The sequence below is a fragment of the Empidonax traillii genome, unplaced genomic scaffold, assembly GCF_003031625.1.
Source record: "Empidonax traillii isolate 1590-97213 ecotype Southwest subspecies unplaced genomic scaffold, ASM303162v1 scaffold32:size1966603, whole genome shotgun sequence".
Classification (NCBI taxonomy): domain Eukaryota; kingdom Metazoa; phylum Chordata; class Aves; order Passeriformes; family Tyrannidae; genus Empidonax; species Empidonax traillii.
Window position 1 is genome coordinate 476,277 of NW_020955225.1, and position 26,218 is coordinate 502,494.

Genomic DNA, 26,218 nt, shown 5'->3' on the forward strand with positions numbered 1-26,218 from the left:
TGTTGCACAAACCATGATAACAGATGAAAGAACAAACTTAACAGTTGCCCTAAGTGCAATATTTTGTAATGCCAGAAAGCAAATGAAAGCTGTAGATACAGTGCTTTTTTATTATTGAGACTAAGGACTCAGAATTCCTTGAAGTAGGATTGCAGGCTGCAGACTACAGTGAGAGATTTCTGAGGTTCAGCAAGGAAACCCTTCTGGTTCAAAGAGAAACAAAAGAATTGCTGAGGAAAACCATCACCCAAGTGGGGCACCACAAGTGTGCTTGGAAGGAATTGCAGAGAGTTTAAGAAATAATCTCATTTAGTGGTGCAACCTGTAAGTTTGAACTGGTTTTTAATATTTTTACTGCAGGTTTTTGTAGACCTTTTATGATAGGTGTCACCTTTCCTTGTGCCCTTCTGGGCCTTCTGTACTTGACAATATCTCCCTTACATGGTGGGATCTGTGGGGAATATCTGAAGGCAAAGTCTTTTTTTTTTACATCATTAAATCTTCATTTGGACACTGATGGATAAGGTTTGCTAGATATTTTATTTCTGCCTTATTTAATGATGTTGACCTGTTCTTGTGTAGATGAATGTTTCCTGTAATTATGCCTGCATTTAAAACTCCAGCCTTTAAAAACTAAAATCTACAGTTCCAATAACAATAGCTGTATAGATAAGAGCGTGGCACTGAATTCTGTTTATTTCTGAGGATTTTTTTGGTTTATGTTGCTAAAGATCAAGAGCTATTTTAAGTCACAAGATTGAAAAAGTCAAGTTAAAATAACCCTAAAACATAAAAAGGCCGGTGATGGAAAATTTAAATATATAAGTGTAGAATTGTTAAATATCAAGGTAAAATTCAAATACAGAGAACAGGCCTGTGCATTTTTTCCTGAGGAACTTCATGATTATCTCGTGTTTAATTTTGCCCAATGCCTTTTTTAGCTTGGAAGCAGTTTGGGTGAGGTGCTGCTGCTTTGGGAAACCTGCAGTTGAATCGTGATAATTAACCAAAATTTTGCTACTGTGCAGTGTGACAGGTCTGAAGGTCTTTACTAAATCCACAGAAGGTAATAAGAGATGGCAGAAGTTTTCTTGACTTCAGTGTGCACATCAGTCATTGTTGGGGTATTTTTTGGCTTTAAAGTTAGAATTGATGTCCAATTTCCTTTTCCTTTTTTTTTTTTTTTTTTTTTTTTTTTTTTTTTTTTTTTTTTTTTTTTTTTTTTTTTTTTTTTTTTTTTTTTTTTTTTTTTTTTTTTTTTTTTTTTTTTTTTTTTTTTTTTTTTTTTTTTTTTTTTTTTTTTTTGTTATTAATTCTCTAATATTAATATGTTGTGTTGATAAAACCAGTTTAGTCACAAGTGGACATTTCTTCCAAAGACTTTCAGAATCTGAGGTCTGATGCATGTAACTGGTTCAGTCTCAGCATCAACGCAGAAGTCTGTTTGCATGTCTTGTAATTAGGCCTGTTTCAATAATTTGTGATGGGCCAGAGATTAATTCCATTAAGAAATGCACACAAGGATGTTTCTGGCGTTCTTGCTTGGTGCCCAGACCTGCAAAGGGAATTTCTGTGGGTTTTAGGGTCAGACTTGTTCAGGTAAATAACATTTCTACCAAACTGTACCAGGTGAGGGACTCATAGGGGCAGCAGGAATTGGTCCATAACGGAAAGGATGTGCTTTCTGAAGTGTGTGATTGCACCAAATCTATTTTGAACTGACTTGGCAATACCTTATTATTAAAAAGGTTGAATCCGAGTAATTTCAAATAATTTTTATGCTGTACAGAATCACTGCTATCAATATTAGAAAGTTAAAAAATAAGCATACTGGCAATTCAAGATTAAAAGGGAAGTCCAGTCCTTTTTTTTTGGGAAGCATGTTTTAAGGAATGAAAATAGGGGAAAAAAATTCAAAGCTTCATAACTTTTATTCCCCCCCCTCGAATTGTCTACATCCAGTAACAATAAAAATCAATGAGTAAATAAATGCAGTGAGAACGTGCTTACCAGGCACTGAACTTGGGAGATTTCATGAAAAAAAAAAAAAAAAATTGGGCTTGTAAGGAATTACTGAAAAAGTGTTCTTGTACTTTTTCCTTTGAGATTACAGCAGTGCAACCTAGGCAGCATTTCATCCCAGCCAGATTTTGTGTGGTTGGAAAAGAAATGTCCTCCGTTGTATTTGAAAAAGAATCAAGTTATGTACTTTACACTTCTTCTAATGTCAATTAGTCATGGTAGAATAATGCTTTGGAATAACTGTGCTCCTTTAAGTATCGCTGGAAAATAACCTTTTGAGTTAGCTGAGGAATTTGTTCTGTCGTTAATATTTGCTCAAGGAAAAGCTGTGCAATTAAAGCTGGGAAGCAGCAGAGAGCAACACTGAGGGGGAGAGCTGAGGGGGTTCCAGCATCCCTGTGCTCAGGAGGAAACCAGTGCGTTACACATCCTTACAAACCAACATGTCCACAGCAAAGCTCTGCCCTGTGCCTGTTCTAAATCTGAAATACCTCTTTGGATGTTCTGAAATCACCTGAAATAATCGAGTGTGGAGTGGGGGAATCTCTGCAGAGGGTGGGTGTCAGAGCTGTTTAATCAGGGCAGTGAAACCTTAACCTGTTCATTTCACTGTCCCAGCTCTGCCCCGCAGGGAATCTGCAGGAATTTGGGGCATTCTGTGCCTTTTTTAATAGTTCACATATAAAAATTGTTGATCTCTCCGGTGCCATTGGACCAGTGAAAAAGCTGTGCTGTTCTTGCTGTGTGTGTCAGAATCTGCTTAGATGTGTTTTATGTTGCACATTCTTTTCCCATCTGCTATCTACCACACAGACCACGGTGATGTAAATCCTGATCTTCCATTTGAAACCAGTTCATTCTTACAACTTAATCATTTGGACTGCCCTGCTTTCAGTTCCCTCCATCTGGGGACTGTCTTCCTGGTAATTAGGTTGCTCAGGAATCCACATGCACTTCCAGGTACAGCCATGCAGGAGCACATGAGTTTGGGCGATTTCTGCCTTCCCTCACATGATGCTTCCAGGCTGCAGCCCAGCAAAAAGTTGGGTATTTTCCTTCTTTCATCACATCTGCCTAATTTGCAGTCTTTATAACACCTAAATGTCTCTCGGCATATTAACATTGCAGATGTTGCCTCTCTTTTGGAGGGCCGCGTTTTCGTTGCTTTTCACACTTCATTAATTTTGCTTTTTGAAAAAGTGGAATTAATTTTTAGGCTGCTTTTGCTCACTCAGATCTCGCTGAAGGGGTTTGTAATCTTCCTCCTCTCCTGTTGATGCTGTCTTCTTCTGTGAGCTTTTGTTTAAACTTTTCTACTTGCTTTTTAGAATGTTTGTGGAGATATTAGAGCTAAATCACTTCATTGCTGAATCTTCAGGGGAGTTCCTCTCTGTACATCATTTGCTCTCTTTTGGTCCATGAGTGTTGACATCCATACTCATCTTTTATGAGAAGAGAGCACTCTGTTAGTTGATTTTTCTTTTTAATTAGTTGTTTTTTCTTTTTAAATTCCAGTATAAATTTATTGCATTTCTCCCCCCCCTCTCCCCCCATATCAACTGCCTTTCTAGAAGGATTTTATTCTGCCTCATGGCAACACCACCCTGTGCTGTCATCAGCCTGAGATCACTCTGTTTAGAGTTGTTTAACTATTTATCAGAAACAGAAGTTATTTCTCCAGGTCAGTAATTACCTGGACCTACCCAGACTGGACACAAACACAGGGCAGATTTTCATGCTTCCTTATCTGAGCTCCTTTAAAGGATTTTTTCAATATGAGCTATTTTTAACATTTAAGGGAAATGAACTTGCTGACCTGGAAACTAATGACATTGCTTGAACTCAGGTTTTGCTTTTTTTGTTTGTTTGTTTTTAATAAAAAGGAAAACCGATAGTTAAAAATACCATTTAGGAACGATTTCTTCTGTAAATTTTGCCCTGAAGTGATGAGTCTGTTTTCATGTATTGTTGATACAGGACTAAAGCTGTCCCTTCATGATTTCAGGTGCAGTGCAAGGTAAAGTTTTGTGTTTGTAATTTTAAGTGTCTCTGCAATTTGGGCTTTAAAGACAACCCAGCTACTTCTTGATGCTACAAAGTGCTTTCCAACTTCAGTAAATTCAGTAAATTTTGTGTTTCATGTCACTACTTCTTTCTAGTAACACCAAAAAAGATGCTTCTGGATTTTTAAAAACGAAAAAACCTGCTCTAAAACTCTTCAATTTCAAGTAAAGAAATATGTCTAAAATGACAGAAATTGGTAATAGTGGGACAGTTATGTGAACAAGAGCAGTCCAGATGTCCATCACTCTAGAATTAAGTTAGGCAGTTGAGTTTATTGTCAAATCAGCTTACTCTTTGCTGTGAGAATTCTTCTAAATTAATTAGTTCCAAGCAGGTATTTTATAGCACTTTGGCCTGGCTGTAAAATAATGCAGCTGGGTTGTTTTCAAATGGGACAGTCTTCTTATGTAATTTCTCTGCAGCTTTGAAAAATATCTGAGTGTTACCTGGAATAAGGCTAAGCTGGAATTTCTGTAAGCCATTTATTCCAAGGTGATTATACCAACTTGAGAATGTCAACAATTACACAATACTCATGTTTAATTAGTGAAAGGGAAGCACCTGTATTTTTAGAGGAAAAGACTCCAGGATGAGACTCCACAAATTCGAGTTGTAACAAAAGACAAAAATGAGCATATTATGCATCCTTGGGGAAAATCAGTCACTGGATGGGCTCCGTTCACGGAAAAAATGCAACAAATAGTTCTTTTTGCATCTGGTCTCTCCGTGCTTTTGTACTGATGCATATCAGTAATGATATTTACAACTGCTTTGTCTGTCCAGCAGCAAAACAAAAGAATTGAGAGCATTTCTGGTGGTTAGACAGACCCGTAACGCTCTTGCTTTAATATCTCAAATTTTACGTGTGACGTATCATTCCAGACTGAAAAATGTGACTTCTTATTTATTTTCTTTAAATGGCTTTCTTTAAACCACCATCTGGTTGAGGCATTAAAACTGGCAATATTGCTCTAAGAGTTTTCTTAAGACCTTTTTTTTTTGGCTGTTAATTGCACATTTATAATTATGTTCTTACAAAAAGATAAAAGAGTTTTGAAAGATTATTCTTGGCAACAGACCTAAGGTGAAAACCTGCTGTTTTAATGTGTAAATTATAATGTGTGCAGTTGTGAAGAGTGGTTTTTGTGAAATGCTCCAGTAAGCGCAAGAATCTAAGAGAGCTGTCAAAGAGTTTGCACTCGTAAGGGGCTAATGTTCACTGAAAAACAACTCATAATACGCTGTGCCTGAAGGCTAAATGAGTAGTTTAACTTAAACACAATCACTGACTTTCTGGAAGACAGATAAAGGAAACAATTGTTCCTCAAGCAAAGTTGGAGAAATGAAAAAAAAAAAAACACCAAACCAGCCTCACTTTGATGCCTGTTTAAAATCATTAATTTTCCTGTAAGTTAATGTAAATCAAGGATTAAACAGAAACTGTTACCATCTGACCCTTATAAACTAAACTTCTGTGTGGCTCATCTATTTGAAGTCAGGTCTGTCCATACATCTAAACAGGAAACTGAAGGAAAACATTTTTTCTTTTCATTTCCTATATCCTGCAGTCTTTTTGAAAACCTATTTCCTTTTAGAAGTTGAGTCTGCAGACTTAGACAGCACTTTCTGTTTCTCATATGTGGGGTTTCTTAAACTCTCCACCCGTTACTAAGCAGAGGAGTAGGACAGGGTTCTCTGGGCACTGCAGTTTGCCCATCTGTAAATGTTTTTAAAGTACCATCTTTGCAGAATTCTTTTGGAGCGTGTGAGGGATCCGAGCTCCAGATAGTTTACAAATATCCTAATTATAATCACTTTGATTTCATGACAAAGCGGCAAATGCTGGGGATTCAGGATTACTACTTCTCCCTCCAGTTCAGGATGATTTCCACCTTGTTAGCTCTGTATTTCCCTGTCTGTAATGACATTGATCTCTAGAAAATACTTTGAACTCTACAGATGAAATTACTGTATATTAGATTATTATTATTGCTGTTATGTATTTGCTGCAAGGATAAATGACACAGTTCTGGAGCTCACCACTTAGGTTTGAAGATTGCTGACAGTTTAAAAAGGTGGTAAATATCTAAGGGATTGCTGTCATCTGTCATGTTGCAGGGATATGGAGCACGTGATGATGGAAAGCACTTCCTTCAGTGGATGTGTCTGTGCTCAACAAAAAAATTCCTCATCTTAATGAACTGACTTGCTCTAACTTCATTATCAGATGTTTTCATGTCAAAATAGTGTCATTTTCTGCCTGGTCAGTTAAGCCTCCTACAACATGGTGAGTTGTTTGAAGTCAGATCCTTCACTCTGCGAATAGTGTGACTGTAAAGAGCAGATGCAGTGGAGGATTCACACCCTGACCCTTTCCTCTTGGTCGCGGCCCTGCTCTGTCTTCCTGGCCCCTCGACATGGGATTGTGTCTCAATATAAGTTGCTTTTTCCTAGATAACAGATATGCAACCACTTCTGGTGTTGCACTGGTGTGTATTGAGTTTCCAGAGAGCCAGTACACGTTTCCTGTGATCCCGAGTTACCTGACAGGTGATACCCGATTATTTCATGCAGACGAATGTGGGGTGTGCAGCCTTTCCCCGTGGGTGGCAGTGTGCAGTGTTATTGCTTTACGCAGCTCTCTGGGGGCTTACCATTGTTTCTCTTCTCTTCTTGCTTGGCTGTAGCCTAAAAAGAAAGTTCTCAGTGGTTTTCAGTTGTCACACACCCACAGAATTAGTTTGCGATCGTTCCTGTGCCATCCCAATGTGAAGGTGCCCCTGGATCTTCAGCTGTCCTGGTGTTTGTTCTGCCAGTTTGGCCATGACAGATGAACTCCCACATCTCTGTCCACCTCATTGAAGAATCCTCTGTCTGCTGTTTGGAAACATTTTCCCCCAGGAAATTACTCTTCCCTAAATAAAATAAGACATTGGATATCGTAGGTGTTTTATAATTTTTTTCCTCAATAACCGGATGAAGAACATAAAGCCCATTAACTTTTGAAAAGAATTCTCATGCAGGAGCAGGAGTATGCAAGGTTTTTGATTTATGGCATAATGGTAAGGAAGATGATGCTGGAACAGCAAATCCCTGCTGTTCAAGGAGGAGCTGTTATAGCACGTGGAGAAAGAAAATATAGAGGAGCTTTTGGTGACCTAATAATTGGCCCTTGGCAACGTGCTTTTAGCAAGAAACCTGATGAGTTCTGCCTTCATGCAGGGTCTGTGCACTCCCCTACTTTTTTCCCCTGTTGTTCTCTTGAGTTAGTTAATGAGCACGGTGGGGACTGAGGGAGCAAACAAGTCCAGAACTCTGGAACTGGCACTGGTGGAACAAACAGCACCGAAAGGAGATGTTGCACCATGCCAGGAGTGTCACCTGCTGCAAAAATGCTGTTTCCCTTGGTTTGCAGTTGATTAAAGGGTAATTATTAATTGTTGTATAAGTCTGTGTATCTCGGACTGGCCAATGAAGAGGACAGCAAACTAATTCGTGATCCCACTTGCATTGAAAGAAAAAAAAGGATTATTTTACCTATTTTGAGGCTAGCAAGATAGGACTTAAATGAATTTGGCTCTGGATCAGATCATCCTCTTTTGTTGATGTTAAAAACACTGGCCACAGCAGTGATTACAACATAAGAGTACAAAAGAGGCTTTATTTATACTACACTTTTTCTTTCATGTTTCCAATCATAAAAATAAATACATCTTATTAGCAAAGAAAAAATGTACTTATTTACTAGTTTGCATGCTGGGAGGCATGAAGTATTTCCTTATTTTTTTTAGGGGAAATGTGTCACTCGCATTTAACTCAGATAAAAATAAATGAAGATAAAACTAATTTAATTTTAGAATATGATTTTTTTTTTTTTTATTTGTTGAACAAGTGTTGTTTTAAAATGGATAGCCTGCTGCGAAAGAAACAAAGCCACTTCAGCAAAGCAGGAAATCAATAACCACAAGAAAGCCTAAAGAAAATGAATACATACAGGGTGAGCAAGTGACAGAGAAATTATTTTCTGGGGTATGAATGGTAATAATAGAAGGCACATGGAGGGGATGAAAATATACATAGAAGAGACGTGTTCTCTATTTCTATTTATAAATAATGACCTCTGTGTTACAGCATTTAAACTTTGAAGGGTCTAGATGGCGGTTTTCTTCCTGATTTCCCCCACCCCCCAGTCCTAGGTAAATATTTATGCTTGCAAAATTTAGTAGGCTGGCAGCCATGGAAACGTATGTCTTTCATTTATCTCCAGGAAATCTGATTGCAAACACTCTTTTACTTGAATTCTTTCAGTCTTTTTCAACAGCTTTTAAAACAACATCTTTAGTAAGGAGCAGGGAGTGCATGTGATGTGTGACTGTGATGCTGTGCATGCCCAGGGCAGGGCTGTGTTTGCCCACACGTGGAGGATGCAGTAAGTTTCACATACACGTAATTTTTGGGAGAGTCAGACCTTTGGGTCTGAAGGGAAATCTAAAGATCAACAGCAGGTATGAGTTGTCTGCTCAACCATCTACTCCAGGACAGGCTTTAGTTTGGGAAATCCCTGAATTTCTGAGTAACTCAGGCCACTTCTCAATACCCTGAACTGATTTTGACTTTTTCTGTAATTGGCTTCTTCCAGTTTTTCCGAATTGTATATGAGAGAGATTAGATGTTAATTTTGCAAAAATTATCCTTCTGCCCTCTTATATTTTCATGGTTCTAAAGGTTCCTTCCTAAAAATCCTTCCCTCTCTCTACGTCTCCAGTAGAAGTAAAAACCTTATCTGTCGTTGTTGCTAACAAGGGAAATAGTCTAAAAATCTGGAAAGGTAAAGGTGGAGCAGTGGAGGTATTTCCTTATATTTACTGCCTGCTTCATTTCATGCTGTTCCAGGACCACCAGCAAATTATTTTCAGTGTAGTGAAGTTAAACCCTCAGATATTTACTCCTGGATACAATCAGCTAATCACAGAGGCTCCTTTGGATTGCTGAGAACAATTCCTCCTCTCAACATGGATATGGGTGCAAGAGGTGGTACAGAGAACTGTTCTGTGTTCTTCCATTTATTATTCTTTGAAAGATGAATTTATGTTTTCGAACTTTGAAGAGTCTTTTCTGAGATTGTGAAGACTCTCAAACTTGGGGTGCAGAGACTGAAAACAGTTAAGACAAGAGTAGTTTTCTGTTGCATCAGACAGCAAATTGCTGGGACAGCATTGTACCCCCACAGCACAGTGCCCCCCTGTCAGGGAATTAGGGTCAGCTCCGGTGGGTTATGTGATACATGGGGCTGGAAATACATCGAGTCTTGCCAGTGGGTTTCTGTCCATAGATAATAGGCTTGAACAGCCACGTTTTTTACAAGTTTCATTGAGTTGAATCTTGCTGAGGTACAGCTCAGTGGTAAACAGCAGTATTTCAAAAATCTCTCGTCGTAATAATGTTCCTCTAAGTTGGCATCGAATTCAGATACAGGTCAAAAGCAGAACTTTTAGAGGTCTGATACAATTCAGAGGCGTGACATATTGTGAGTATTTGGAATAGATGGGGGTTCCCTGCTTGGAAAGTATCCATGCAAATATTTGTAGAAGTATTTATGTGAAAACTGAAATAAAGCCTGGAAAAATTGGTGCTAAACTAACTTGGATTAAAGCTCTTCAGCGTGATGGCATATCTTTGCAGTGAGTTGGACTGTGCACTGCAGTACTTGTGATGTTCAGCTACCTCAGTGGAGTGAGTTTCCCCATGCTCTTTGGCATTCCATTTCCAGTTATTATTTATTTTTTTGTCTTTGGAGAAAATATGAATTTTACGCAGATTTTGTCATTCAAGGATTTTCAGCACAGGTGAGATTGAGACTGCTCATTGTCACTGTGAGATCCTCACTTGATCCTTTTCCCCAGAGACAGTCCAGGATTCAGTCCCAGCTTTGACTGGATGCAGAATCCAAGTAGAGCTACCTGAGTAGCTGAGCCAAGGTTTGCAGGGCTCGTTATACATTTGGCAATCTCTCTGCACTTTCACATTTGGTTTAGCTGGACATTGTGGATGAGCATTGTTTGGATAACAAGTCTGTAATTTGAATTTGTGGTCTGGGTGTGTAGTTAGTGGCATCATTCCAGCACGGACAGGCCCCCTCCTGCTGGGTTTGATCGAGATAAAGGGGGTAACAATAGTAGTAAAGACACAGCAGCAGGAACTTTGTCCCACTGGGTGTGATCTCAGGTTGCTAAATGAACTGTATTTTATCTGTGCCACTGCACCTTCACTGCTGCAGTTACTAATTTAATGCAGTTATATTAAATTACTGTGTGTATATGGACATGTGCTGTAGTCACACTTCCAGTTTCATTACTGACATATCCCTGAATGGAGCTGGCTCAGAGTGTTTCGTGGCTCACCTTCCATCTCGGCTGCAGCCATGAATCCACCACAGTGCTGAAATTTGGTGATTTATTCCCCTTTTTTCCTGTGGCAAGTGTTATTTGACAGTTAAAAAGTAAAACCAGGAATGTTGAGGTACTTTTCTCTCTGCAGGCACAGTGATAAGTAACTGAGAAAGAATTATTTCAAGTTTTAAATCTTAATGAACCAAGAATCCCTTTTGGCTTTTAACTTATTTTGAAATGCCTGACTTCAGAGTTAGTAAGAACAAATCACCTGTTCTCTGTTGCAACTTGTTCTCTATTGCAATTAGACTACAGTGGAAATCGAATAGTAGGAATTCAGGTAATTTTTCTGACTGTTGCCCCCAACTCAAGTTTTAAATAAGTAACTAAATCAGTAACTAACCAAAAGGTCCTGTGGGCTATAATTTATCTGTAAGATAAATCTGTAAGACATCTGGTAAAGTTATAAAGATGTAATATTCCACTTCAGTCCTGCTCTCAAGAGTTCAGTGCTATTATAAGTTCTTTTTTTTTTTTTTTTTTTAATGCCAATTCGTAATGACAAAGTTCAGATTTGTGATGCTTGAGGAACAAAACTCCACTGGTGCTTTCACTGAGGCTGGTGTTGGGGACCTTCCTCGCTGAAATCCCAGGAGAATGGAGTGGGAAGGTTTCGTGTGGGAGTGTCAGAGCTTTTCCCCACCATTTCCTCCTGTCCACTGCCGTGAGCCAGTGGAAGGTGAGCCCTGTCTGTGGCTCTGCCGTGTGGGCACTGCTTGGAGAGTTGCCATAGGGGCCAGGTTCTCGTTGTGGGCTCCAAGAACTTCATGTATGATTAATGTTAATTGCCCATTTTGCATGGATGACTTTTTTCCTGCTGCTGAATTGGCTCCTGTTGCCTTTGATGTGGCTGGTGATCCGATGTCCTGCCATGGTTAGACAAGTGATCAGTTTGCCAGCACGGAGAGGAGACAGAATCAGGTTGCTGCGAGGTCAGGGTTTGCTTCTCTTCTTAAACACCGAGAGGTCAAGTAGAGTTTAACTACCATTGGCATCTTTGAAATGTTGTAATAAATGCCAAAGCCAGGAGATTATTTTAAGTCCGTGCTACAACTAAAAATCTGAAGATAATGGGAAAGAGTTTTAACTCAACAAGATGTTACATTTTACTGGTAAAGGCTTCAAAAAGTTCCTTTCACAATCACTAGGGGGTATTTAACGATCGTTGGAGAGTGGAAAAATTTTAATTTGTGGTTCCTGTTGCAGTTTCAGGAACGGTGAGGGGGTAGTTTTCAGTGTTGCTTTTTTTGTTTGTTTGTTGCTTTTTTTTTCTTCTGAGCACTTGCGCGAGTTACTGACATTATTATCAGGGCAATTTACACAGCAGGTCATATATAACTTGTGTATTTCTCCTTTAAGCCTAATAAAACATGTTGCTGCTGAAGAAATCTGTGATACATATGAGAGCTTCCTAAATCACAAGCCTAGCATATTTTTATACCAAATAGCTTAAGCTTCATGAAATCAATAATTAATTTATTAACTGGGGGTATCTTTTGGAAAAAAAAAAAAAAAAAAAAAAACACAGCAAAATCAGCAGTCCTGGCCAGGCTGCTCCTGCCAATACATAAATAGTTGATGACAAAAATGAAAAGTGTAGAAGTAAAATTCAGATCTTAACGATCAAAGTATCGGGTACCTCATCTATCACAACTTGGAATAAACATATCACAGAAAGTGTCATATCTCATTGACACTGCAAAACAGAAAGCTTTCCCTTGTTATCTCCCGAGCTGCCAAGGCTGCAGAGTTTATAGGCTGCTAAGATAATGTGCTGGTGGGATCCACTTCACTTGCAGGAATATGAAGTACTGTTGAAATATATTTCTACTTGGTTTATTCTTTGCTCTCAAGAGGGTAGGGTACTATTTCAGTTCCTCTAAAGAAGCTCAGAGAATGAAAAGCAAAACATCAGTATAAATTATGTTAAATGGTGGACTAGACCCCAGAGGAAATCAGGCTTCTGTGGTACAGTATTCCTCCATTTATCTCACAAATGTTACATCTAATGTTAATTTTGTAAAGGGGAAGCTTTCAAAGGTTCATCTGATCCTTTTAATTATAGTTTTAGTCCTATAGTGTTATTTTTCAAACTCATGCCATCATAACTTACTTCTCTAGTTTTGGCAGACCATTCATACAGATAATATTTTGGGCTACTAATACATAACATTTTATTTCACAAAACACAAATAACCTAGTAATTACACTCCAAAACTTAACAAATAATTGCCAGCAAGCAATTACCATTCAATTAAAGAGTAATTACATGGTTATTTGTGCCCTGTAAAATAAAGCATTACTGAAATCAGCAGTGCAATCAATATTTTAGCAGAAACAGGATGCTGCAGTGATGGACCTTTCAACCTGTGCTGATTAAATTGTCATCCAAATAACAGTTTCCTAGTTAAATCACCACATGTTTATTTGTCTTGATTAATATGCAAATTCTCTTCTGATTCTAGTAAATCTCGTATATTTAAGAGCACAAAAGTAGAGCATTATCATACATCAACAGTGATGTGCTCTGTGTTTTTACTGATTAATTACGTTTCATGAAGCGTTGATGAATTTGTGGATTTTATGAAATATTGTTGTCTATAATGAGCATAAAATAGAGTTACGAAAGATGGAGCTGATCAGTAATTTTAAGAAAATCACAAAAATAACCTAATTTCATGTTTTGATTCAAATTAAAAATCTCTGGGATATCTAGGGAATATATAAAACTTTGAGAGGAAAAATAATAAAATTAGCTCTCAACAGGAGAGGAAAATAAAGAAGAAGACAGACATTAATGAACAATTTCACAACATTTTACTATATAAATTTTAACTGTCAGACATACTGCTTACAATGTAATTTATTTTCTGGCAAACTTAATTTCAAACAAAATTAAAAAAATGAGCAACATTTAGATTAGTTCATTTTTCTCTTTCAAGAGTTAGTGATTTTTCAGGGGTGGGGTGGAAAGGATGGGAAGAATGACTGTAGATGCCATATAAATGCCGGTAAGAACCCCAAAATCTCCAGTCATCTTCGCTTCCAAGTAATTGCTGACCCAAAGAGTTTTAGGGGGTTGTTTTTGAGAGATACTAATAGAATTTTAGTCAGTAGAGACTTTGAACTAACCTTATTTAGTAAAAAGAATAAGATTCCTGAAGTTTTAAATGAGAAACAGTGTTTTACTTCTGTTTTAGTTTCCATGGTCTTCGCTTGGGACCATAACTTTCGTGTTTAAAAATGTTTTTAAGAGATATCCAGAAACCAGCAGTTTCTAACTGCATTAGCATCTAATTTAGATTTGGATAATTTTCCATTCACATCGTTCCTATTGATGGCAAATATAAAATTTGGGCAGAGATTTTAGACCCTCAAAGAAACACAGTTAAAATTGTTTGAAGCTGATTGTTCCTGTTTATCCTTCCTTTGTTACCAGTGAGGAAGAGATTTTTCTACACTTCTTGAATGTGTAACTTTCTTGAATGAGATAAAGGAAAAGGGGAAAAAGAAAATGCAATAAAGGACGAGGGTGACAAAAGATGATGGGAAATAATATTAAATAAAACTAATATTTATATGCTAATACTATTAGCATTTATATGCTAATACTTACATAATCACAAATTATGTCTTACTGTCCCTAAATGATAACTCTGCTTGCCTTGGCATTGCCGTTCAGTGCTTGTATTAGCAATTTTCTCTCAATTGTGGGGGTTAGATGTGTTTTAAATAGTAAATGTGAAATCTGTTGGAATCTTAGACCTCATAAAATGGCAAGAGGGGATATTTGGGGGGAGTTGAGACAGAGCAGTGAAATTCCATAGCTTGGTGGTGCCAGCCCTGGCCCTCACATCAGTGCATCCACAACACAAAGTAAATCCGACAAAAACCTGGAAGCTGCTAGTAATTTCTTTCCTCTGTGCATCTCTTACTAAAAAATAAGATTTTCTGCAGACATTTGTATCCCGTTTCTATGAAATTTCTGGTTTCACGTTTGAACAGAAATGCCAGAATATTTGTTTCTGGCCAAAACTGGAATTGTTTGGATTCAGATGTGGAACTGAGGTGCTTGCTTGTGAGTTCTGGTGTCCCCCAAGCTGAATGTCTTGCTTTCCGTGTCTCTGGTGATCTCCAGGGAATCCATCTGGAAGTGCAGGGTGTCTCTGCAGTGCTGGGAGCTCTTGGCTTCGTTTCCTTGGGTCAGAACCAGACCCAGGGCAGTGAAGGTGTTCTCATGTAAACTGCAGAACACAGAGCTAAAGACCCACAGGGTCCTCTGCAGGTGTAGGAAAGTCATCTGTAAGCAGCAGCCAGCCTGGAGTTTTTCGTTTAAAAGCTAAGATTAAATTAGAGACAAAGGACTTTGGATTTTATTTGAACTGATTCAGCTGGGAACAGTTCCATTCCAATTATTACGACTGCAGCTGTAGAAGTAAGCCTGGAATCCAGCCCCTAGGAATTGCTGCTTTATAGTAACAGTCACTAAAAGGGTTGGAGTAGGTTAGAAGTACACTTTTCCCCATTTCTGCTCGTGGTATAATGCTGAGAAACACCTTAAGATCTGCTCTGGTGAACCTGTGGGCTACCAATTGACAGCTCTTAGTCAGCAGAGCCATCCACATGAACTCGTCAGGGCAAAAACTGCATAACCAGCTGTGTGAAATTCCACTGTCCTCCCTCCCTGTCCTCTGAAAACACAGGTGATAAATAAAAAGTCTCTTCATAAAATCTTTTAAAGCTGTTTGTTGAATTTTGAAATGTTTGTTGTTTTTTTTTTCTGAGATTAATATCAACATATGGAGTTTTCTGCAAAAGATTTGTTAGTATTTGAGCTTGAGCAGAGAATGTTTTGTAGTTTTGTTTTGGATTTTTTTTTCCTTCTGTTGGAGAAAGCTGCTAATTTTAGCTGTTTTGTAGTTGTTTTTTTGTTTGTTTTTTTGTTTTCTTTTTTTTCCCAGAGACAATAAGTGCCAAATAAGCATTTAAACATGCCTGTGGATAAGCACAGGCTTCTGTAATTCAAAAGAACAACGACACTTGTTTGTTTAAAACCCCCCACGTACCAGCCTAATACTGTCCGTTAGACAATACTGTTGTGCAGGGGATGATTTCAGCAGGTGACTTTAATAGAAAATGCACACGTGCATCAGACTTCCCCTGGAAATCAACTGCTCTTATTTTAGGTTTACTTTATTATAACCCAACGAGTCGAGGCTCTTGTAACCAGCTTTACTGCACAGCCATCATAGGATGATAAACAACTGAAAGCATCAAAAAGAAAAATTGGAAAAAGTACCGAATAAAATGAAATACAGAATGGACAAACCTGCAGATAAAAGAAGGGGGGGGGGGGGGAATGGTTTTATAGAGATAAAATAATAAACCCCCCAAAAATGATTTTGTGCTACTTTGATGTACAGTAAAACAAAATAACAGTAGCACGGTTTGAAAAATGAACAGGTTAATGGTACCTCTGTGTGGTGCTGCTGGAAGTTGTCTTCATTTAAATGCAGAGTTTGTTGTACGTTGATGGAGGGCTTTGCCACTGTAAGTTGATCGAGCGAAGTTTAACTTAAATTTCTTTGTGAACTAGAAGTCATTTTGGAAATGCTTTCTATTCAAACCTCATTCATTGTTGCAGCTTAGTTATTTTATACAGTGTTTCACTCCATGTTGTCAAAAGCTCTATTATTCAACAGAGTAAAATCTGTTTTGACCAGAGAGAAGCAGCAATGCTTTTCCAAACATGAGGAGGTTGCATTTTTATTAGCTGGCTTGGGGAAGAGTCGATTCGAATGGGTTTTTGGCCTGTAAATCTGTGTTATGGTGGCAGCTGTGCAGGATTTACATGTACGCACCGATGTGAGGGATAAATGTGGTAGTAGAAAACAAGAGTTCAACGGAACCAGTCTGTAAATGGACCTTTAACATTTTGGATTAAAATCTGCAGCCATTATTCATAAACTGGTCGAGGAATGGTGAGTTGTTTTGCCAGGTTGGGTGGACATTCTTCATTTAAACTGTAATAATGAAAACCACCAGTCATAATCTGTGAAAATAAACAGTCAGTTCTGGCACAGCTCGGTGCTAAATTATCACTGCCCCTTCAGAAGTGGGCAGTTACCTGCCATCATTCCCAAGGCAAGGTTTGAGATGATGTTGCGTTCAGGGTTCCAATTTCTCATCTTTCAGCATCTCAGCTTTTAGTTTTCCGTGGTGCAGGTGCGTGGCCCAGACCTTGGAGCAGTTACTGCTGAGACCCCTCTCCTCCAGCCACCTGTAAGGTCATGGAAGCCCTGGGTAATGGAAAAGCTGTTAGCTCCTGGGAAACCTGTGCAATTCTTCTGTGTTTAAATCAAATTATGTTTCTTTTTTCTTAGGCAAGAATTCATAGTTTTTATTTTTTTTTTTTGTATCACTGATGGTTCATGTATTTTATACAAATCGATGCCATTGTGAAGTAAGCGAATATTTCAGAAAGGAAACGAGTTTTCATTTATGCTCTTATTTCATCAGCTCCCGCCCTGGAAGACCCCCCAAGCGTTCCCTAGGAGTTGCCATACAAGAAAATGCCCGTCTCCTGCCCCACGGAGTTCCAGGCCTCTTATCACCAGGACTTATCTCTCCGACAGGTAATAAAATCCATCAGATGATCAGCCTCATCTCTTCATACTGCACAGCAGTTAAAATAAACTAATATTGATCTAACTGCCTTGTCCTTCAGGGCTTTTTCAGGCTTTACCAGAGGTTACATTATTGGATTTTTCGAGTGTTCGTGAAAACTCTGTTTTGTTGCTGCAGTGACTGAAATCTAATGGATTTGTAATTTAGTTCTTTATTAATTGTAATTTCCTTACAGGAAATTCCATTAAATGTGTTATTTTAGTAAAAGGAAAAAAAAAAAAAAACTGAGAAAATGAACTATTGTCTCAGAGCCCTGTAGCAGCATTTCTTCCTTTGAAATGTGTGTGTTTTAGTTCTCGTGGGATATGAGCAGCGTGGCTAATGTGTGTTGTATTGTAACACCATTAATGTATGCTGGGAGATAGAGAAATGCTTGTACGAATTAGAGAAGAAACACTCTTGAAAAGCAAATAAGTCCACGTTGCCACAGTGGATTGTAGTTTAATAATCTGCTTTCAGTAACATAATATGAAAAAAAGTAGCATGGAAATATGTGAAATCATAAACAAGCCCTAAACATAATTTAATGCGTAGTATTTAATTTCACTTCATTAATTTATTAATAGAGTTTAAATTAAATCTTGTGCTATCCTGATGAGTGTTTTAATTTTTTATTAATTGCTGTATGCTAAAGGTAAGTTGATTTTCATAATAAAGCTATATTCATGGACTGTATTCATAAAAGTAATTGCTTAAATATTCAACAGGCTTAGGAGTTTTAAGATTACTGTCAAAGTCCAGTCTAAATATATTGTAACTCCATAATAACCAAACCTGATGAAGTGTTCAGGAGAGTATAAAGTTGTAGAATATGTTACAGGAAATGAAGAATTAAAAAAGATTATTTCTAGGAGTGTAGTGATACCTGTCCTGGTCTGACACTGCAGAATCTGTGCAGTGCAATCGAGGGCCTCGGTGGTCTTGGTGTTCGCAGGGGTAACACAGGGAAGAGCTTTAATTTTTCATATCTCCCTAATGGTTTTAACTCAGGGATTTCATGGATTCGGTGTGAATGCTATTACTGATACGAAAGCACAAGAGCCACCTTGCTTTGATAATTTCTTCTCTGAAATCCAGAATATTCCATATTACTTTCCCACTCTGTGCGAGTTTGCAGACAAGACATCAGATTCCACAGACTGCCTTGTTGCTTTAAGTTGGGAAATATTTTAGGACGCAACGTGCAGGGCGTGCACATTAAAGCCACATCATAGACAAAATTCTGTGTAGTCTGAAGGGATGAGGGGGGTACGTCCCACTGTGTTTAACACACGGGTTACAGGAGAGGATTGACTTGGGGGGCGTCTTTCAACCGAGGCCTCTCTGACCTTGGGAGCTGCCTGTGAAAACCTGCATGTGACCCAGCGCCAAAAGCCCCAGACAATGTGCCTGGAGCAGCTGAAAGGGAGTTGTGGGAGCAGCTTGGAGGCGGGAGAGAATGCCCATCTCCAGAGCATCCCGCATGAGACGGGTCCCCGCGGACGGGGCGGCCCTGACGCCATCCCACGGCAGGACAGCTCCACTGGTGCCCCATGGCCTTGTCACTCAGAGTCAGAGCTCCAGCGGGGGGGTGTTGGTGCATCTTGTTTTTGAAGAAAGAACAGTGTAAAATTTGAGGGAGTTTCTGAGTAAGAAAAGGTGCGGAAAGAGCCTCTTGGGAACGCTGTGGGGATTTGAGCTACTTTAAACTTGATGGAGCACCTGGGATAAGAAGCCCCCATTAGCTTTATTTATACCTATTTACACTTAATTACTGACTGCTTTGCTCTGGGCACCTTCAACAGTGCGATTGGATTCTTTCAGTTTGGCTGACAAAGAACAAAATGGGTTTTAATACTTCTCACAGAACAGAGGTTTTTCTTCCAGGCTTCTGAGTGGTGGATGATAGACTGGAATAAAAGTTGCAAGGTTATTCACCTCTTCCCTACTGGCTAAGCGAGACCATAAACATCAATTCATGTTTATGATCTTACTTGCATAGAATTTGCCGTGGTTCTGAGAGTTTTGGCCCACAGAGTTTGTGTGTAAAGCTGGATCTGTTCCTGCCCCTGGCTGTCCCTGCTCGGTGGAGGTTTCTGTACGGAGAATGACCAAGGGCCAGGACAGAGGCTGAGGAGAGTTGGCAGCATGGTAGGGCTGGATCCATCCCTTCCAGTGGAGTGGACGCTGATAGTGAGGCAGGAAGGACTTTTTACATCTTGGTGCCTTCTTTGCTTCCTTCCTTCCTCTCTATCTGTAGTGTAATCACCAAAAGCATTTCTTCTGAATGTCGTCTTGTCCAGTCCTTGGTAATCCCTGTGTCTGATCTTGCCCATTCTTCCTACAGCATAGATATGCAGATGCTTATGTTAATCTGCCTACATTGTTATAATTAAAACCCCCTCACTCCCTGTTCTTATGTTGCTCCCTTGTTTTCTAACATGTCCAACTCAGTTGTTTTCTTCAGATAAACTCATTATAGTAACAGGCTCCACATCAGCAAATGCAGCATGATTCAGCCATGCATGGCATTCATTTTTACCTCCTCTTTAGTCTTCTGTCTTCTGTCAAGTTAAAGTGAAGGAGTTGTCGTGGCTTAGATGGATGGGTCTCAAGAAGTCGCTGCTCTGGCTGCAGAGCTCCCAGCTCTGTCTGGAGGGGGTATTACAGAGTGATGATTAGTAACTTCCTGCAGACTCGGCCGAGCCATCTGTGTTTCCACTCCTTGAAATGCGCTGTTATTTTCATCACCCATTTGGTTTGTGTCAGCTCAGTTTACATGGTCATTTTCACATAATAAACAGGTAGTTAAATTAGGCACACTGCATTTCCCAGTGTGGAGTGTAGTTTTTTGACCTCTTGGCAAAGCCAGCTACAACTACTCTTATACATAAGTAACTTGTGAAGGAGCTGTAAGTGAAGCCTCGACCTTTTTAAGTGTTTGTAGGTACTTTCCACCTTGGGGGAATGGGAATATTTGGGTTACATTTGGGTTACTGCTGTGCCTGAGAAAGATGAGGTGGTGTGTCTGGGATGCACGGAAGGGCTGGTGCAAACTGTGCCCTAAGTGCATCCTTCAAGAGCTGATATTTAATTACTGTCCATTTTATGTTAACTTAGGAGAAAGTGTTTTTCTTCTTGTATTGGAGTAGGAAATGTGGAAATCAGCGTGGTGCCCCTGCCTGCTGTGAGGGCACAGTTAAAAACCTGCATGTCACAGAGGGATGGGCATCAAAGGCTCAGTCTTTCAAACAATGCCATGGGATGAAGTGACATTAACAAAAAAGAGCTTTATCTCCTATTAATGTACAAGTCTTTATCTTCAGTGTATCCTAAGAAGACAGTTGGGACTTATTTATGGAACAGATTCTCAAGGGAGGAAGGAAGTTTTGGGGTCTGAAGCAGTAGTTTGCTGTGTGGAGAGAAGCTGAAATCTGTTACTTCATTTAAAGCAGTAGTTCAGCAAACTGTTGATATGGAATGAAGCTGAAAGAGTAGTTGAATCTTTTGATAGTTTTCTGTGGAACTTCATTTCTCTTACCCTTCATTTAGGTTGCCCTCAAAAAATCTTAGAAAACCGCTCTATGAAGTCTTCACTGCAAATTTTTTCTATTCAATTTGTAGAACGGCTGCTGTTATTTCAATGAAACCACTTTGGGGGCTGTTTCATTATGGTTTCAAGGTACTGGAGAGGGTGGCTCGTGAATAAAATCATCCCGTCACTAGAACTCTGTTAGATTGTGGTCCAGGGCACAAACCTGCTGTCTGGGTCAGGTTTTTTCATGTGGTAGGATGAGCATCTCTCTCACTGCTCTTGAGCTGGGAGTCCTGCAGCTGGAGCTGGAAACTTTACATGAGTTTCCTTGAAGTGATCTTTTTTTTTTTTTTTTTTCATAAGCAGTTAAAATAGCCACTGTCTCATTAGCTGTATTCTGGAGTTTTTAAGAATGTAATAATTAAAATATTGACCTGTTTGTACAGGTACAAGTGCTTTTTTTCAGTGCAGTTTTGTCTTACTAATAGTTAAAAGAAGCCGTTGTGAACTTAATAGTTTCAGGTAATGAATATTTCAGTGAAGTTAATATTTTAATAGCTGTACCAAGTCTCATCATTGTGGGATTCAAATAAGTAAATAGCTCACAAGATTATGATAACTTTATGTGTTACTTTAATTCATCAGTGGTATCAGCAGCCACTTAGTCTTTCTACAGAAGTGGGAGGATAAAACAGTATTTGCTGCAATCTTTAGGCTCTTGAATTTGGTATTTAAATCCATGTCAGAGGAATGAGTGAGACTGATCCCACCTCTTGGGGTGTTTGATGTGGGGTCACTGGGGCTGGCAGGAGTCTGGAGCCTCTGGGAGCAGGGGATTGTAGCATTAAGGGAATCATTTTCTTTATCAGAATACATTTTTGTGTATTTACATCCTATTTCTGTGGCTCATTTTGCTGTTTACAATTACTCTTTTTTTTTTTTTTGGAGTTGTCGTAGATGTCATTTCAAAGTTCCATTTATAATAAGAAACATATGCAGGACTTTGTCATTGTTGGCATTACCTGGCCTGGTAGAAATTATTATTTTTAATCTAAGGCAAACATACTGATTAAGGATGCCACAACACTCTTCTGCCTATGGGAAACGTTAACAGTTTATAAATTGTTCTTGGTGACAATTCAGTAGTGAATTACTTTGATATATATGGCTAATAAATTAATATGATTAAGTTAATGAGTAGTACAAGTGTTGCCAAACTCCACTCGTCGGGCTTTTAATGCTGCTCCACATTTGCAGCTCGAGCTTCCCCCTGTGGTGAGAGGATCAGTGCTACCTACGCACTGTCATTGTGATAAATGGCATATCCCACAGTGCCCTGCACTCCATCTGCTCTGTCCCCAAAATGAGAAATATTTTATACAAATCACACACTCAGAAGCTCAAAGGACTGTGGAAAGATCTATTTTTTCAAACAATAACAAAAATGCATACATCTCTTTAGCAACTCTTCATTTTTACTGTCATAATGAATGCAGATAGATTTGGGAAATGAAAGCTCATGTGAGTAACAGAGGAAAGTTATCCACTACACAGTAAAGCTGACAAATAAGTTACACGCGGGCTCTTTTATTTTATCATGAAATGTTCTTAGATAAAAAATGATGTTAGAACATCTATTTAACTGGATTTTAAAATTAAAGACCATGTGTGCTGCATGATTGAGTACCACCCATCTCATGCCAGCAAATTTCTGTGCTGAAGGGAGCATGAATTGGAGTGAATGAGGAATGCAGGATCATATCATTACTCTTTAAAATAGAGCCATTCAGTAGAGTTCAGATCATCTAAGAACTATACTTGGTGGCTGTGAGTCACTCCTTTTCTCTTTTAATATTATCTTTCTTTAGGGATCCATTTTTAGTGTCTGCTTTATCTGGGTGGGACATTAGATTTTTGACAAATGAATAGCTAAAGCTGTTGAGATTTTGCTGAATGGTTAACCTTGTTGTAAATTTAATTTACACATAGCCTCAGCTACTAATTACTGTCCAAGAAGTGTGAAACTCAGCAATATACTTTCATTTTTATGCATTTGTACAGATTTTTTTTTTTTTTATTTTAAATTTGATCCTACCGAGTTCATACGTCTTTGGAGATGACAAAGTTCAACCAAAGTGGTCACACTGAGAGAATTAAGACTGTATCATCTTGACACTCAGGGTAGGTCTGTGCTGAGTTTATCTTGATTTTTCAGAAGGAAAGGAACCGTTTGAAAAAGTTGGCTGAAGTGTCACAGAGTTGGCGAAACCAGAGTGAGTTTTCATCTGTCTGTTTTTATAATCTGTGACATTCTTTACTACCAGCCTTTCTGTTCATCTCCTGTCAGATGGCACTGAGGTCTGTAGTGATCATAATACCTGTCTGCTGCTCAATCACATCTTTGACTGACTTTGAAACTGTTACAGCTCTTTTAAGTAACATTAAGAAATGCCCTGAAGTCAAAAATAGCATCAGGAGGTAGGAAAGATTTATCTTCAGCACTCCCTGTTTTCTGGAGGACTGTTTTGGCAACAGCACTATTGTAATTGAATAGGCTCTGTTAGGTTTTATTTTCCTTTACAAAAACTTTGATAAAGTTGAACAAATAGTTAGTGTTTTCAGTACCTTTAGCCGCTATCACAGGCAAGTGTATTTAAATGTCTCCAGAGTGTTTGTGTAAGGATCCCAGACTGCACATTTTACAGGCCTGCATTTTAATGTAAGAACTGAAGTTTTATTGGCATTCAGGAATTTTTACATTCCTGCTGCTGAAGAATGGCTTATTGATTTAGCTGGCTGCAGGGCTCATCAGGGGCACTGTAGGGTGATAATCCTCCTGCAGGCAAATGGAGCATCTTCAGATTCTGGACTGTCACCTTCAGGGTTGTGAGGGCTGTTCATGATCCTTCATTTTAAAGGAAGCTTATTTTATGCTAGCACTAGAAATTGGAACCTCGTGGCAAACACCATCAAAGACAAGGAACATCAGTCCCTGCTGATGCCCCTACTCTGTTTTAGGTGTATGCAGCAGGTTTTCAAAAGATCTGTTAAGCTCAAGTTATCTGCACACACATAAATTTTTATTTCTAGGACCTGTCTTTAGCTAAATGGGTGCAGTTGTAACTGGTGGGGTAAAACCTCTCTGGTAAGAGAAGAATGTTGATCTGTCAGCTGTTTGCAATGCTAAAAGCTACTACATTTACATAAGTAATATTCTCTTCAAATGCAGCATTCAGATCTGGATTAGATTTGAGTTGTGTGGTTTCCTAAAGGAAAGCTTTATAAAGCTGTATTGTAGCAAAATTCTCAGTGTAACAACAGTGGTGCAGATTGTGCAGAAAACAAGGGAATAAATCTGAAAAAAATATGTATGTAGGGTACACAAATTGTGCAGAAAACAGGGGAATAAATCTGAAAAAGTATCCACACTTAACTGAGTATTTCCATAGTTTCAATTCTGGTCAGGTATTAAGCACTTTAAATGTGATTTAGCAGCTGTTGTGCTCTAGTCCTTGTCCTGCATCCTAAATGAGGGAAGTGCTTCAGTATGTTTTTAAAATCAGGCAAACAAATAATCCCATTGATTTGGATTGGATTCTGTGGTTGCTTAAACGTGTTTTGCCCCTTATTGTGGTGTTTTGGAGAGTGTGTTCTGTAAGGATTCTTCTGCAAAACTGTGAGTTCAGTAAGTGCCTGTGTCAGTATTCCCTTGTGGTTGTCCTGGTGGTCTCATCCTTCTGCTGGCTGTGTGGGGTGGGGTTTGTTTTGAAAAAAAATTGGAAACAAAATTAACACAATGGCTGCTGATTGGGAATTCACCTGAAAGGTGATGGGTTTTTGTTCTGTTTTGGCCACATTGAGCAGCTCAGAGTGTAATCAGGAGGGGCCAGTGTCTGTGTAAAGTAGTAAAAGACTGTCCTGGTAATCCAGGAGAGAAGAATTTGGTGTGTTTTTAAGGTTTTCAAGGCACTAAAGGCTGTTCTCTCTGGAGCAGCTGCTGATCTCCCAGGATCAAACCTCCCCTTCAGAGAAGGTGTGGTGGCTACAGTCAGTGTTTCCTCCTGTACAAGAAGAATGTGCTCTTCTTTCAGCCCTTCCCAGGCAATAAAACACGATGCCATGTGCTGGCAACAAATTAGGATCCGTGATGAACAGGAAACATCTCTTCCTGAGCAGTTTGAAGAGGCTCACATTTTTATTTGGAAGCAAGCATAACTAGAATAGATTTCATTGTCTGATCACTCTCATTAAGTGACTGGGACCCTGTTAAGATTTCACTGGAAATGTATTTGTATTGTCTAAACTATTTTATCACAGTCAGCATTAATTGGTGTGAAGAAAAACAAGCTGACTTAATGAGTGTAGTATCACACACCATCCTTTGCTGAAGAGAGAGGCCTCTGGTTTGCAGAGCTGTGCTGGTGGCAACTGGGTTGTCCCTGTTTTGGAGATAAATGTAGGACTGGAGTTCTGGAGGATTTAGTCTAGAAACCAAATCCATCCTGAAAATCCCTTGCCAAGAAAAATAATTCCTAGAGCTACCAACGTCCAGTGACTTGAATATGAAAAGGTTTTCTTCAGAAAGAGAAGCATTTCATATAATATATGCCTGAATATAAATGACAGACATTTTATTAGGAAAGGAAAGCCTTTATTAAAATATAATGATCTACATTGTTTTTATGTAATCTAATGAATTACAGTAAAAGTCTGAGAAATGAGCTGGAAAAGGTAGAGTACTCTCCCATGAAAGCGAGCTATGATAACCTTTTTGTAATTCTTTAACATGTTGAAAGAGTATTTCTACACAGACTTATTAAATTAAGCAAGGTCACCTTTTCATTTTATTAACAGAATTAGTTTGCCAGATCATGGACTTTGATTCTGAAAAATGTGGATGAATCATGCGCTAACATATGTCAAGTAGAAAATTGGTTGTAAAATGTTAAATCATTTTGATGCACGTTACATCTACATCTTTGTTTTTACTGTTGAACAATTGTAAAAAATAACATTTGCATATTGATTACATGTGCTTTAATAATAATGATATTTCTAAGTGGATTATTTCTCCTGATGGGGTCAATCTCAATCTCATATTTGCATAAAGGGAAAAAAATATTCTCTTTCATAGCAATATAAAATCCTCTCTTTTGACATGCAGTATACAGTCATTACCCTGAAAGGTTAACTGTAAATAATAACCAGTGAAACCGGGCATATGCTTAAAAATGAGCACATAGATTACATTTACCAGTGTGACCCCAGTTCAGCAAAGCAGGAATAAAACTGACATCATGTCATGCAAGTTGTTCAGATGCATCCCCAGATCTCTGCATGTGTATTACAGTCTTTTTGTATAATATATACGAGGAGAAAACTTATTTTTATCAGATTTTACATATATATAATACAAAATGTTGCTGTAATTGTTTAAAAAAGAGTTTAATTCTTCCTAATTAAGACAAAAATTGCTATACAT

At 38.6% G+C, this 26,218-nt stretch overlaps 1 protein-coding gene across 4 annotated transcripts in view; it reads left to right on the forward strand.

Moving 5' to 3' along the window:
- The window catches only part of DACH2 (dachshund family transcription factor 2), a 244,306-nt gene that overhangs the window by 102,990 nt on the left and 115,098 nt on the right, over positions 1-26,218 (forward strand). For all 4 annotated transcript variants that reach the window (XM_027911464.1, XM_027911465.1, XM_027911467.1 and 1 more), the window contains exon 2: positions 17,055-17,170. In XM_027911464.1, the coding sequence (XP_027767265.1) occupies positions 17,055-17,170 (116 nt within the window). The remainder of the gene's footprint in view (positions 1-17,054; positions 17,171-26,218) is intronic.